The sequence below is a fragment of the Bos taurus genome, chromosome 19 (genome assembly GCF_002263795.3).
Source record: "Bos taurus isolate L1 Dominette 01449 registration number 42190680 breed Hereford chromosome 19, ARS-UCD2.0, whole genome shotgun sequence".
Classification (NCBI taxonomy): domain Eukaryota; kingdom Metazoa; phylum Chordata; class Mammalia; order Artiodactyla; family Bovidae; genus Bos; species Bos taurus.
In genome coordinates, this window is record NC_037346.1 from 42,906,830 (window position 1) to 42,920,080 (window position 13,251).

Here is a 13,251-nt window from a genome sequence, read left to right on the forward strand (position 1 = left end):
TGAGTAACTGTCCAACAGAAACACCTTCAAACAGTTGTTTATGGTGTGTGATATGATGATTGTGAAGCCTAGGTTGACACGAATTCAGAGGAAGCAATGTGACAGCAAGATGCTTCTAGAGAAGGTGGGCAGAGGGGCACCTTCTGCTATATCAGTTCCTCCTCAAGGTCAGGCCAAAGCTCTCCCTCCCACTCCCTGATCATCACTTCCTCGCCTCTAGGAGACCTGGGGATTCCCCACCAGAGTGGACATTCTTGATCTGTGATTGCTAACACTGGTTGGGATGAAAAAATGCATTAGGTGTTCTCTTGACAATGTGTTCTGAGCTGGGAGGAAATACCACGACTTATCAAAGGATCCAGAATGAAGTTCCTGGGCTGGAAAGGCTTGCTGTGGGGCCAGGGATGGGTTTGACTTTAGTTTCTCTCCCGTCTTTATTACAAACTCCACATGAACCTTTCAAACTGAGACAGGCTAGGGCCTGAGTTCCTATACTGGAGTGCTTGCACTTGGCATCTGAACAGACATCTCCTTGAGCAACACAATACAAACAACCTGTAAGAGACTAAAAATATCTGCAAGCACTGGGCAGTCCGGGCAGTTATGAACAATGAGACACAAAAACACAGAAATGTATTGCTGCTTCTGAGGTGAAAGGAGAAGAGCAGGGTTGGGCGTGACCCCTGCACACAGCACCACCAAAGGGGTGGGCAGACCACCGAAGCCAGCCCTCAGTCCGCTCCACGGATCTGCCCCCACTCTTACTCCACTGAAGGAACCAGGCCACAGAGGGCAAGCAAGGGAACCTGTGTTTTGTTCTTGCTCCTTCCTGCTGCAGCTCGAGTACCAGTTAACTCTCACTTGATTTACTTCACCGGCCTCTTATTAATACAATTGATGTAAGAGTCTGAGGCCCCAGGTTGGTCACAAAATGACCCGTGTGTGGAATTTGCATATCAAAATAGAGCTGGTTGCAGGAGCAGCGGGTATCTGGAGAACCTGACCTTTCTGAGGTTGATTTCTCTGATTTCACAGTGCCTAGATTTCTATCTTTCTGCAATGCCTACTTTCCTTAAGACCCACACACTGCACAAGCCCTCCTGACCTGATCTCTTCTGCTGTCCCACCAACTCCTGTCTCCACCTCACACCCAATGCACTGAGCTTGGCCATTTCCTGCCCATGCCAGGTGCTTCAGGTTCTGTACCTTTGCACCTTCTGATCCTTTTGGCTGCGATGTACTGTCCATTCTCCTCCAGCAAACATACTCTGTCTGCAAGGTCATCTAAGCTGACTTCTGGGGAAAGTGGTCTTGGACAAGTCCAGGTTGGAAAGGACTTTCCCCCAGTTCACCAGGGAAGCATGTCCCATCTCTGGAACCTCAGTCTCTCCTGGTTCCCTCAGGATCTGGCTGAACAGAAGATGGTGTCTAGCTCACATCACCTGCCTGACAATGGAGATAGCTTTGCTCTCTGCTTCTGCAGCATTCTGGAAAAGGGTTTCCTGGGGATGAAGGTTGCGGACAGCTAGGTTAAATTCACAGCCAGGGTATTATGCACCCTGACATCTGATGTGGTCCTTCAGTTCTGCTCAAGGGGTGGGGGTCTCTGTAAGCTGCAACTTCCCACCCCCTCCAGCTCCTGAATGGATTCACTCTCTCAGGCTTTCCTGTAGTGACTCCAGGAGTTCAGGACTTCCAAGATGTTGACTTGGCTCAGCTCTTCAGCCCCTCAGCTCCCCACAGGTGATTGGCGTTCTCAGCATGACTCTCCAGGCTCCTATGCATGCCATTAGGGTTCTGGTTGCTGCATGGGAGCCCTCATCAGAGGGCTTCATGGACTAGAGGAAGGAAGATGGAATCTGGCTGGATGGCTGAACACAGGGGAGTTTTGCTTGCAGCCATGTAGCAAGGAGCAAGGTTCCATCGAGAGAGTGGAAAAAGAGCCCCGGGACCCATCACTTCTACCGCTTCCTCCCTCCAGCTGTGTCTCCCACACGCATCCCTCCCCCATTTTGTTCCCCAACAGTGAAGCTGAGTGTTTGATTTGAAACAGGAGGACAGAGGCTGACATGGGCCACTTAAAATTCAGGTTATAACCTCAGCTGCATCTTCTGAGCCTGGCCTGATCACTGCCCCGCCCCAACCTCCAACCACTGCCACTCCTCTTTCCTCGGCTGTTTGTCCTTAGTGTACATATAACGCGTAGACCCGAGCACAAGTCAAAGACAGGAACCTACAGACGCTGAAGGAGGCACTGTGCACCCAGTCCTGTCGGTCTGTCCATCATGCATGCTGCACTCCAAATCATGAGCCTGAAGACAGCCAGAGCTTTAGCGATGTTCATCTTCATTTTTCTGCCCTTGTGGACTCTTCTGGTGATGGGCAGGGAGGAAGGTGGTGTTGGGAGTGAGGAGGGAGTTGGGAAGCAATGTCATCCCAGCCTGCCTCCCCGCTGCCCCTCCAGATCCCCTAGTGACCAGCCCTGGACACACCCTGACCAGAGCCAGCTGTTTGCAGACCTGAGCCAAGAAGAGCTGACAGCTGTGATGAGCTTCCTGACTCAGAAGCTGGGGCCAGGCCTGGTGGATGCACGCCAGGCCCGACCCTCAGACAACTGTGTCTTCTCGGTAGAACTTCAGCTGCCCCCCAAGGCTGCAGCCCTGGCCCACCTGGACAGGGGGAGCCCCCCACCTGCCTGGGAGGCACTGGCCATTGTCTTCTTTGGCGGACAACCCCAGCCTAGTGTGACTGAGCTGGTGGTGGGGCCTCTGCCCCAGCTCTCCTACATGTGGGTTGTGACCGTGGAGCGTCATGGGGGCCCCCTGCCGTATTACCGACGTCCCTTTCTTATCCGAGAGTACCAGGACATAGACCGGTTGATCTTCGACAGAGAGCTGCCCCAGGCTGCTGGTGTCCTGCACCACTGCTGCTCCTACAACCAAGGAGGAAGGAACCTGGTCATCTTGACCGCAGCTCCCCACGGCATCCAGTCAGGGGACAGGGCCACGTGGTTTGGCCTCTACTACAACATTTCTGGGGCTGGGATCTACCTCCACCCTATGGGGTTGGAGCTGCTGATACATCACAAGGCTCTGGACCCTGCCCAGTGGACCATCCAGAAGGTGTTCTTTCAAGGTCGCTACTATAAGAGTCTGGCCCAGCTGGAGGAGCAGTTGAGGCTGGCCAGGTGAATGTGGTGGTGATCCCAGACAATGGCACAGGTGGGTCCTGGTCCCTGAAGTCCCAGGTGCCCCCAGGTCTGGCTCCCCCTCTGCAGTTCCATCCTCAGGGTGCCCGCTTCGAGTGTCCTCCTCTTTGTGGACTTTCTCCTTTGGCCTCGGAGCTTTCAGCGGTTCTAGGATCTTTGATGTTCGATTCCAAGGAGAACAGCTAGCTTATGAGACCAGCCTGCAAGAGATCCTGGTGTCTATGGTGGGAATACCCCAGTTGCAATGGTGAGCCGCTACATGGATGGAGACTTTGGCATGGGCAAGTTTGCCACCCCCCTGACCCGTGGCATCAACTGCCCCTATCTGGCCACCTCTGTGGACTGGCACTTCCTTCTGGAGTCCCAAGCCACCAGGACCCTACATGATGCCCTTTGCATGTTTGAGCAGAACAAGGGCCTGCCCCTAAGGTGACACCACTCAGATGTGTTTTCTCACTATTTTGGGGATCTTTGTGGAGACAGTGCTGGTCTTCAGATCTGTGTTGACCTTATTCAACTATGACTATGTGTGGGATGTGATCGTTCACTCCAATGGGACCATTCAAGTCAAATTCCTTAGATAATTGCTTAGATGATCCTTGTAAACTTTATACAGAGCATGGTGGGATGGGAGAAAATTAAATCCCTAACAAACAAAAAAAAAGGTTTCTTGGCTCTCCCAGACAGCATCTTTGACTGGATTTGGCAGTGAAAATGAGTTCATTATCTCTACAGACTCTTCACCTGTTTTAAGGGAAACCCACTGCTCCTGGCCCCCTCCAGAAGGTTCTCTCTCAGTTATCCACTCCTCTCTCTGAACTGTAAATATTTCCCTTTTAATTGGCTCTTAACTCATCTCACTTAAGTCGAATCCAGGGCCCTGCCTCTCCTGGGGGGTGTCTTCCCTGGGTCTGTTCCTTCCAGGCGCCCTCCTCCAAGGAGAGCTCTCCCTTTCCAGGGTCAGCTTCCCCTCCCTTTGAGTCCCTCCTCATCCCATTCCCCTCCCTCTGCTGATGCAGAAGCCACAGCCCTTCTGGCCACTACTTTCTGGACCTCTGGGTGGCATTGGTCCGCTCTGACTAGTCTGTAATGAAAACTCTTGCCTGTTGTGACCTCCTCACATTCTGACCCCTCCGAGGGCATGCTGGCTTCTTCTCTGGCTCCTGTGCTGACTCCTTTGCTTCTGCTCCACCAACCAGCCTGCTCAGCCCCACACCTGGGCATTTTCTGGCCTTTGGCCCTGGCCCTCCTCTCTCCCCTCTGTACAGTCCTCCCTGGGTGAATGCAGGCTCTCCTATCTTTAATGATTACTTCTTGTTGTTCAACCTAAATCTCAATTTCTAGCCTAGAAGCTGTTCTCCCATCCCCGGAATCCCATAGAGACAATGGTTCTTTTCCTGGACATCTGTGCTGGGGCTTCCCAGGAGCACCTCAACCTCAACTTATTGGTTTCCCCCTTAACCTTGCTGTTCTTCTTGTAGGTCCTTCTGATGAGGAAAGCCCTCACCCACTCAGGTCACTGGTTAGAGGAAATTCCTTGGTGGTCCAGGGGTTAGGGCCCCTCCCTTCTGCTGCAGCCATCACGGGGTCCAAGCATGGTTGGGGAACTAGGGTCCTACAACTTGCAGTGTGGGACCAAAAAAAGAAAAGTCCATATATTACCAAGTCACCGAATGGACACTGTGTCTTTGTGTCGCCTAAGTCACTGTGCCCTTTTCACCCACGCACCCAGCCAATCAGACACCGAGTCCTGTCAACTCCACCCACCACATTGCTCAGACCTTCCCTTCCTCTTGTTCTCCAGGTCACCGGCCCCAGTCTGGCCCTTTGCCTCCCGTCCGGTGTCACAGTCTCTGTCTGTAACACAGCCAAGCCCTGCTCAGAACCACAGTCAGAGCTGTGTCCCCAGATTGCAGATCAGAGTGTAGTGACCTGCATGTCTTTCCGCTGCTGGACCAGGCCTCTGAGCAGAAGCTCAGCTCAGGCACCGCTACCTGGAGCCCAGATCTGGGGGCTGGAGATGGGCTCTGGGTCCCAGGACAACTCACCTTGAGCATATTCACAGAGGCTGGGGTCAAGTTTGTCTAAAGGGAAATAAGACCCAGTGGGGGCAATAGGTCGTGTCTTCTAGTAATTCTCCAAATGAGACTCCTTTTTTCTTTTAGGCTGGCTGACACGATGATTGTGAAGCCTACGATGAAAGGACATCAGAGGAAGCGATGTGTCAGCAGGACACTTAGAGGAGGTGGGCAGGGGGCACCTTCTTCTATATCAGTTCCTCCAGCAGGTCAGGCAGAATCTCTCCCTCCCGCTCCCTGAGCATTACCCACCTTCCCCAGGAGACCTAGGATACCCCAGCAGAGTGGCTCTTCTTGACCTGTGCTTGGTCACACTGGTTGGGATTAGTTTTCCCAAGCACAGGGAAAGCATTATCCATGCTCTTGATGATGTGTTCTTACCAAGGAGAAGAGGCCATCGCTTACAAAAGATCCAGAATGAAGTTCTTGGCCTGGAGAGGCTGGCCTTGTGGCCAGGGCTGGATATGCCCTTAGATTTTGCTCCTCTTATTACAAAGTCCGCATGAACCGTTTCAATTTCAGAGACTGGGGCTGAAGACCCTTGACTGGGGTGCTTGCACTGGCACATGGACAAATGTCTCCTCAAGCAACAGAATACAGGGAAACTGTAAGGCATTAAACATACCGGCATGGACCAGCAGCTGGGGCAATCATGAACCATAAGATACAGAAAGAACACAAGTGTACTGCCACTTCTGAGCTGCCAAAAGCAAAAGCAGTGTATTGGGCACGATCCCTGCACACAGCACGACAAGCAGTTGGGCGGACCACCTAAGCCAGTCCTGGGGCCCGCTCTACAGATCTGCCCCCACTCTTACTCCACTGAAGGAACCAGTCCACAGAGGGCAAGCAGGGAACCTGTGTTTTGTTCTTGCTCCTTCCTGCTGCACCTTGAGTACCAGTTAACTCTCACTTGATTTACTTCACCAGCCTCTTATCAGTTCTATTGATGTAAGAGTCTAGGACCCAGGTTGGTCACAAAATGACCCATATGTGGATTTGCATATCAAAATAGAGCTGGTTGCAGAAGCAGCTGGTATCTGGAGAACCTGACTTTTGTGGGGTTGATTTCCCTGGTTTCACATGTTCCCAGATTTCTGTCTTTCTGCAATGCCTACTTTGCTTAAGACTCACACACTGCACAAGGCTTCCTGACCTGATCTCTTTTGCTGTCCCACCAACTCCTGTCTCCACCTCACACCCAGTACGCTGACCTTGGCCATTTCTGACCCATGCCCAGGCTGTTTCAAGTCTGTACCTTTGCATGTTCTGATCCTTTTGGCTGGAATGTACTGTCTATTCTCCTCCAGGCAAACATACTCTGTCTGCAAGGTCATCTAAGGTGCCTTTCGGGGGAAGTGGTCTTGGAGGTGTGTATGTTGGAAAGGATTCTCCCCCAGGTCACCAGGGAAGCATGTCCCATCTTTGGAACCCTCAGTTTCTTCTGGTCCTGTCAGGACCTGGCTGCACAGAAGATGGTGTCTCCGCCACATCACCTGCCTGACAACAGAGATGGCTTTGCTCTTTGCTTCTACAATATTCTGGAAAAGGGTTTCCTGGGGATGAGGGTTGTGGACAGCTAGGTTAAGTTCACAGCCAGGGTTCCGGGCACCGTGACCTGTGATGGTCCATCAGGCCCGCTCATGGGGTAAGGAGGGGGTCTCTCTTACACTATGACTGCTCCCCCCACTGCCTGATCCCCTCCAGTGACTCAGGGAGCTCAGGGCCTCCAGGATGTTGAACTGGCTCAGACATTAGTCCCCCAGTTTCTCAGCATGTGTCTCAGCATGACTCTGCAGGCTCCTGTGGGTGCCTGTAGGATTCTGGTGATGGGGGATCAGAGGACAGTGACGAGGGCTTCCCAGTCTAGAGGAAGGAAGGAGCAAATCCTGCTGGAGGGTTGTGCTCAGGTGTGATTTGCTTACAGCCAGGTAGCCAGGAGAAAGTTTGGGCCTGGAGCAGGAAGGAAGAGCCCAAGGACAGTTCCTTTCTGCCCCCGTCACATCTTCCTCTCCTCCCTCCAGCTGTGTCTCACAAACCCAGCCCTCACCCACTTTGTGCCCCAACCTTGAACCTGAGTGTTTGATTTGGAACAAGAAGACAGAGGGCCAGTTAAAATGACGTGGGCCAGTTAAAATGCAGATTTGAAACTCAGCCCTATTTCCCGAACTGAGTTAACCACTGCCCCCACCCCAGCCTCCACTCCCTGCCAACCCTCTGCCTTTGGCTGCTTGTCTTGAATGTACCCATCATGCCACTGTCCAGAAGCACCACCCAGAGCCAGAAACTTCCAGACACTAAGGAGGCATCGTGCAACCCGTTCTGTCTGTCCGTGTGTCTATCTTGCATGTTGCATTCTGATTCAAGAGCCTGAAGAGTCAAGAGTTTTAGCGATGTTCATCTTCATTTTTCTGTCCTTGTGGACTCTTCTGGTGATGGGCAGGGAGGAAGGTGGTGTTGGGAGTGAGGAGGGAGTTGGGAAGCAATGTCATCCCAGCCTGCCTCCCCGCTGCCCCTCCAGATCCCCTAGTGACCAGCCCTGGACACACCCTGACCAGAGCCAGCTGTTTGCAGACCTGAGCCGAGAAGAGCTGACAACTGTGATGAGCTTCCTGACTCAGCAGCTGGGGCCAGACCTGGTGGATGCAGCCCAGGCCCGACCCTCAGACAACTGTGTCTTCTCGGTAGAACTTCAGCTGCCCCCCAAGGCTGCAGCCCTGGCCCACCTGGACAGGGGGAGCCCCCCACCTGCCCGGGAGGCACTGGCCATCGTCTTCTTTGGCGGACAACCCCAGCCCAATGTGACTGAGCTGGTAGTGGGGCCGCTGCCCCAGCCCTCCTACATGCGGGATGTGACCGTGGAGCGTCATGGCGGCCCCCTGCCCTATTACCGACGCCCCGTGCTTCTCCGAGAGTACCTGGACATAGACCAGATGATCTTCAACAGAGAGCTGCCCCAGGCTGCTGGTGTCCTGCACCACTGCTGCTCCTACAAACAAGGAGGACAGAAACTGTTGACCATGAACTCAGCTCCCCGTGGAGTGCAGTCAGGTGATAGGTCCACTTGGTTTGGCATCTACTATAACATCACAAAGGGTGGGCCTTACCTGCACCCCGTGGGGTTGGAGCTTCTGGTAGACCATAAGGCTCTGGACCCTGCCGATTGGACCGTCCAGAAGGTGTTCTTTCAAGGCCGCTACTATGAAAATCTGGCCCAACTGGAGGAGCAGTTTGAGGCTGGCCAGGTGAATGTGGTGGTGATCCCAGACGATGGCACAGGTGGGTTCTGGTCCCTGAAGTCCCAGGTGCCTCCGGGTCCAACTCCCCCTCTGCAGTTCCATCCTCAGGGCCCCCGCTTCAGTGTCCAGGGCAATCGAGTGGCCTCCTCATTGTGGACTTTCTCCTTTGGCCTCGGAGCTTTCAGTGGTCCTAGGGTCTTTGACGTTCGATTCCAGGGAGAACGGCTGGCTTATGAGATCAGCCTGCAAGAGGCTGGTGCTGTCTACGGTGGGAATACTCCAGCAGCAATGCTCACTCGCTATATGGATAGTGGCTTTGGCATGGGTTACTTCGCCACACCCCTGATTCGTGGCGTAGACTGCCCTTACCTGGCCACCTACATGGACTGGCACTTCGTTGTGGAGTCCCAAACCCCCAAGACACTACATGATGCCTTTTGTGTGTTTGAGCAGAACAAGGGCCTGCCCCTGAGGCGACACCACTCAGATTTTCTTTCCCACTATTTTGGGGGCGTTGCACAGACAGTGCTGGTCTTCAGGTCTGTGTCCACGATGCTCAACTATGACTATGTGTGGGATATGGTCTTCTACCCCAATGGGGCCATAGAAGTCAAATTGCATGCCACGGGCTACATCAGCTCAGCGTTCCTCTTTGGTGCTGCCCGAAGATACGGAAACCAGGTTGGGGAACACACGCTGGGCCCCGTCCACACCCACAGTGCCCACTACAAGGTGGATCTGGACGTGGGAGGTAAGACACCCTAAGGGAGGCAACGATTTCAGTAGAGGGGGCTGAAAGATTGGAGGCATCTTTGGGTGAGAGGGGAGGGAAGCAGGGGACACACTCAGTCTGGTCTTCTCTTTGACCCCAACTCTGAAGCCAGGTGCAGGCAGAGTCCAGAGGGGCAGGGCAGCTGCCTGACCAGCCCTCCCTCCTCCTCTCCCCCTTTGCACTGCCCCCCACCCCCAGGACTGGAAAACTGGGTCTGGGCTGAGGATATGGCTTTTGTCCCCACGGCGATACCCTGGAGCCCTGAGCACCAGATACAGAGGCTGCAGGTGACCCGGAAGCAGCTGGAGACCGAGGAGCAGGCTGCCTTCCCCCTGGGAGGGGCTTCCCCTCGCTACCTGTACCTGGCCAGCAAGCAGAGCAACAAGTGGGGGCACCCTCGCGGCTATCGCATCCAGACCGTCAGCTTTGCTGGGGGGCCGATGCCCCAGAACAGCCCCATGGAGAGAGCCTTCAGCTGGGGGAGGTGGGTGGGGTGTGTTGTTGGAGGGGGGTGGATGAGATGAGAAGAGCATGTTGGGAGGGGCAATTGGAAATCCAGTTCAAATTCTACACCAGGTGAGCTAAGAGTACAAAACTTATTTCTTGGGTATCAAAAGGCCAACAGTGGATACACAGCCCCCTGGGAATGCTAGAGCCCAGGTGGGAAAAGTCTTTTCTGTTTTGGTTGGGTCATGCTGTTAAATTGCAAGGGATCAACAGGTAGACATGGAAAGATGTTGAGCTACTGACAACTTCCAGGGTGACATTGAGTGACTATAGATGAGAGGGGAAACCTGAGGTCCATGGACTCAGCTCCCTTCCATGATGATCAGGAAGCAGGACAGGGACAGGGACAGTGACCATGGACCCCTGACCAGAGCATCTCTAGGTACCAGCTGGCCATAACCCAGAGGAAGGAGACAGAGCCCAGCAGCTCCAGCGTCTTCAATCAGAATGACCCCTGGACTCCCACCGTGGACTTTTCTGACTTCATCAACAATGAGACCATTGCTGGAAAGGTCAGCTAACTGTGGGAGAAGAGGGAGGGGTGGGGGGCACAGAGATCAGCCCCACCTTCCCTTGGCAGTGGGGCCTGAAAACCGGTGATCACCTGAAGGGCTGAGCTGACTCCTGCTTTTGTGGTCTTATGGATCTGCTCCTTACCTGTGGAAGGAAACTTCCTAAGCTGGGAGTTCATCTGCAGACCCTCAAGAGGTAGCAGCCCTCTCAGTCTCAGTCTCAGCCTCAGCTCTGTGGACTGAGTCCTTTAAGGGCTGCAGGATTCAGGAGGGCTCGAGTGACCACAGAAGATAACATCGCTTATATCAACATCTCTGTTTTTGGCTTCACACTAAAGACTGATTTCTAAATGTCAGCCTTTTTTGCCTCTCAATGCCTCATCTTCCCTCTTCCATTTTCCTTCTCTCAGTTAGTTTGGGAATAGCCCCAGAGTCGGGGGAGGTGCTGAAGTAACCTGTAGGTTGCATTATTCCCCTCCCATGTATAGACTGATGGCGATGTGACAGGGAAAGTCAGAGATGGAGACTGTAGGCTGGCAAGGGGTTCTGGTATTGCTCCCAATGTGAAATTGATTCTTTATGCTTTGATTTCTGGGCTAGTAGGAAAAACGTTAAAGACTTCAAACTCTCTTGTTTGAAGCTGGGCTCCCAAAGTGAATCCTGGGGGAGGCAAGTGTCCTTAGCAGTGCCAGGAGTCATGACTCTGTTTCTACCCCACTAGGACTTGGTGGCCTGGGTGACAGCCGGTTTCCTGCACATCCCACATGCAGAGGATATTCCCAACACGGTGACGGTGGGGAACGGTGTGGGCTTCTTCTTGAGACCCTACAACTTCTTTGACCAGGAGCCCTCCATGGATTCTGCTGACTCCATCTACTTCCGGGAAGGCCAGGATGCTGGGTCCTGTGAGATCAACCCCCTGGCTTGCCTGCCCCAGGCTGCTACCTGTGCCCCTGACCTCCCTGTCTTCTCCCACGGGGGCTACCCTGAGTACTAGGTGGTCCTTGGGGCGAGGAATGTGTCTAGGACCCAAAGACAAGGGAGTGTGGAGAGGGGAGGGGCTGGGCACTGAGTTTCTCCCAGCTCCCACCCCAGGTTCCTCCCTCTCCCATCTTCTGCCCTTGCCTCCTCAACCCTGCTGGAAGTATCCATAGCCTGTGCTGCCTGACCCATGGGCTTCTCAACTCTGTTGACTCCTGACCTGCTGCATTCCTATCGCAGAGAGAAAAGGAATGGCCAACTGGGAGTCTAGAATGATGATTAAACCTTTCCGGAAGACTTAACTTCGGCAATTTTTTTTGTTTGTTTTCTACTTATTTTGCCTCTGGGTTTCTCAAATCATTTTAGGCCATGCCAGATCTTTCTTGAGACTCCCCAGTCCTCACTTGGGAGGGGAGGATGGGGGCTCTCTATGGGGATGGCCGCCTAGGTGCCCCGGGCAGGGCTCCTGCCAGGTGAATCCAGGAGTCCAGCTGGAAGGAGCTCTTTGGCCCATCTTTCCTCTCATTCTAGTCCTTTCTCTCTCTCTCTCTTCCTTCTTGTTTAACCCCTCGTGTTCTTCAGTTCAGTTCAGTTCAGTCCCTCAGTCATGTCCGACTCCTTGAGACACCATGGACAGCAGCACACCAGGCCTCCCTGTCCATCACCAACTCCCAGAGCCTGCTCAAACTCATGTCCATTGAGTCAGTGATGCCATCCAACCATCTCATCCTCTGTCGTCCCCTTCTCCTCCTGCCTTCAATCTTTCCCAGCATCAGGGTCTTTTCCAATGAGTCAGTTCTTCACATCAGTTGACTAAATAGTGGAGTTTCAGCTTCAGCATCAGTCCTTCCAATGAGATGGTAGGAGGGGTGAAATCACATTTAGAATCAAACCCCATACCCGCCAGAGACATTTGGAGGGCTCAAACAAAACCTTGTGCATACCAGGACCCAGGGACCCCACAAGAGACTGAGCCAGACCTCCTGTCCTTTCTTACCTGTTCTTATTTTCTGGGATTTCCCTTTCTGCTCTGAGCAGATTTCCCCCAGTTCTCATTTGTCAACTCTGGTCTCCTCTCCTGGCTCCAGGCCTGTGGAAGTCTCAAAATGCAAGGGACAGCTAGCTTGAGAGGACAGTCCCCTTCTGGCTCCCTGTGTCTGGGAGCTTCCCCTTCCCCCAGTCCTGGGGCAGAGGGTCTCTTCACAGTTCTTTCTGCCCATTTGTATAGATCTGCCTTGGATCTTGCATCCTCTGGCAGAAGCTGGTCATGGAGACAGCAAAAGCTCTAGGTAGCACTTTAGATAGCTTTGTGGGTGCAGTGCTAATGAAGAGTGGTCATTTTGTGTCAGGTGTATGTGTGACCAGTGCCCTCAGTACCAGGGTTAGCCAACAGGGGAGGTGGGGCAGGCAAAACAGGAAGACCATGCACTCGCACCATGGGGCCAGGTGCTGTTCAATCATATGTAAGCATGCAAATAAGCCAGGGTTTCTGGGGGTGGAGCCTCCACACAGGCTGTTCCTATGGACAGCTGGGTGGTGGCAGACTGGATTTGGGTTGTCTCTGCAAATAACCAGAGATGGGAAGCAGTAGAACTTGTGTCCCTAGAAGACTGATTAAATAAATTCTGATACACTCTTAAAAAGCAATACTATGCAGCTGTAAAAGTAATTATATCTCTTTATAGGGAATCATAATGCAGTGAACAAGAAAAAGCACAGAAGTGTGTATAGGACACCTCTACTTGTGTTCTACAGGGAAGGATCACACAAATACATATTTTTCATATCTTAGAAATGTGTATTCAGAAGACATGGGTAACACTGGTTGCTGCTGTGGAGAGGAACCAGGAGGTGGGGACTCAGGTGGGAGGCAATGGGAGGTTTAGTAGTATAAACCCTTTTGAAAATTTTGAATTTTGAACCATATGACTGTATTAATATTCATTTATTATTA

The 13,251-nt window shown here is 52.9% G+C and overlaps 1 protein-coding gene and 1 pseudogene across 1 annotated transcript; both read left to right on the plus strand.

Annotated features, from left to right (window-relative positions):
- Positions 1-2,285: 2,285 nt before the first annotated feature.
- LOC132343078 (primary amine oxidase, lung isozyme-like) lies at positions 2,286-3,808 on the plus strand (annotated as a pseudogene).
- A 3,821-nt stretch (positions 3,809-7,629) lies between these two features.
- On the plus strand, positions 7,630-11,608 carry SAO (amine oxidase, copper containing 3). Its single transcript, NM_001130764.1, is given in 4 exon segments — positions 7,630-9,276; positions 9,496-9,781; positions 10,187-10,316; positions 11,038-11,608. Coding segments are annotated over 4 exon segments (2,289 nt in total). The 5' UTR covers positions 7,630-7,679; the 3' UTR covers positions 11,314-11,608.
- Positions 11,609-13,251: the final 1,643 nt, after the last annotated feature.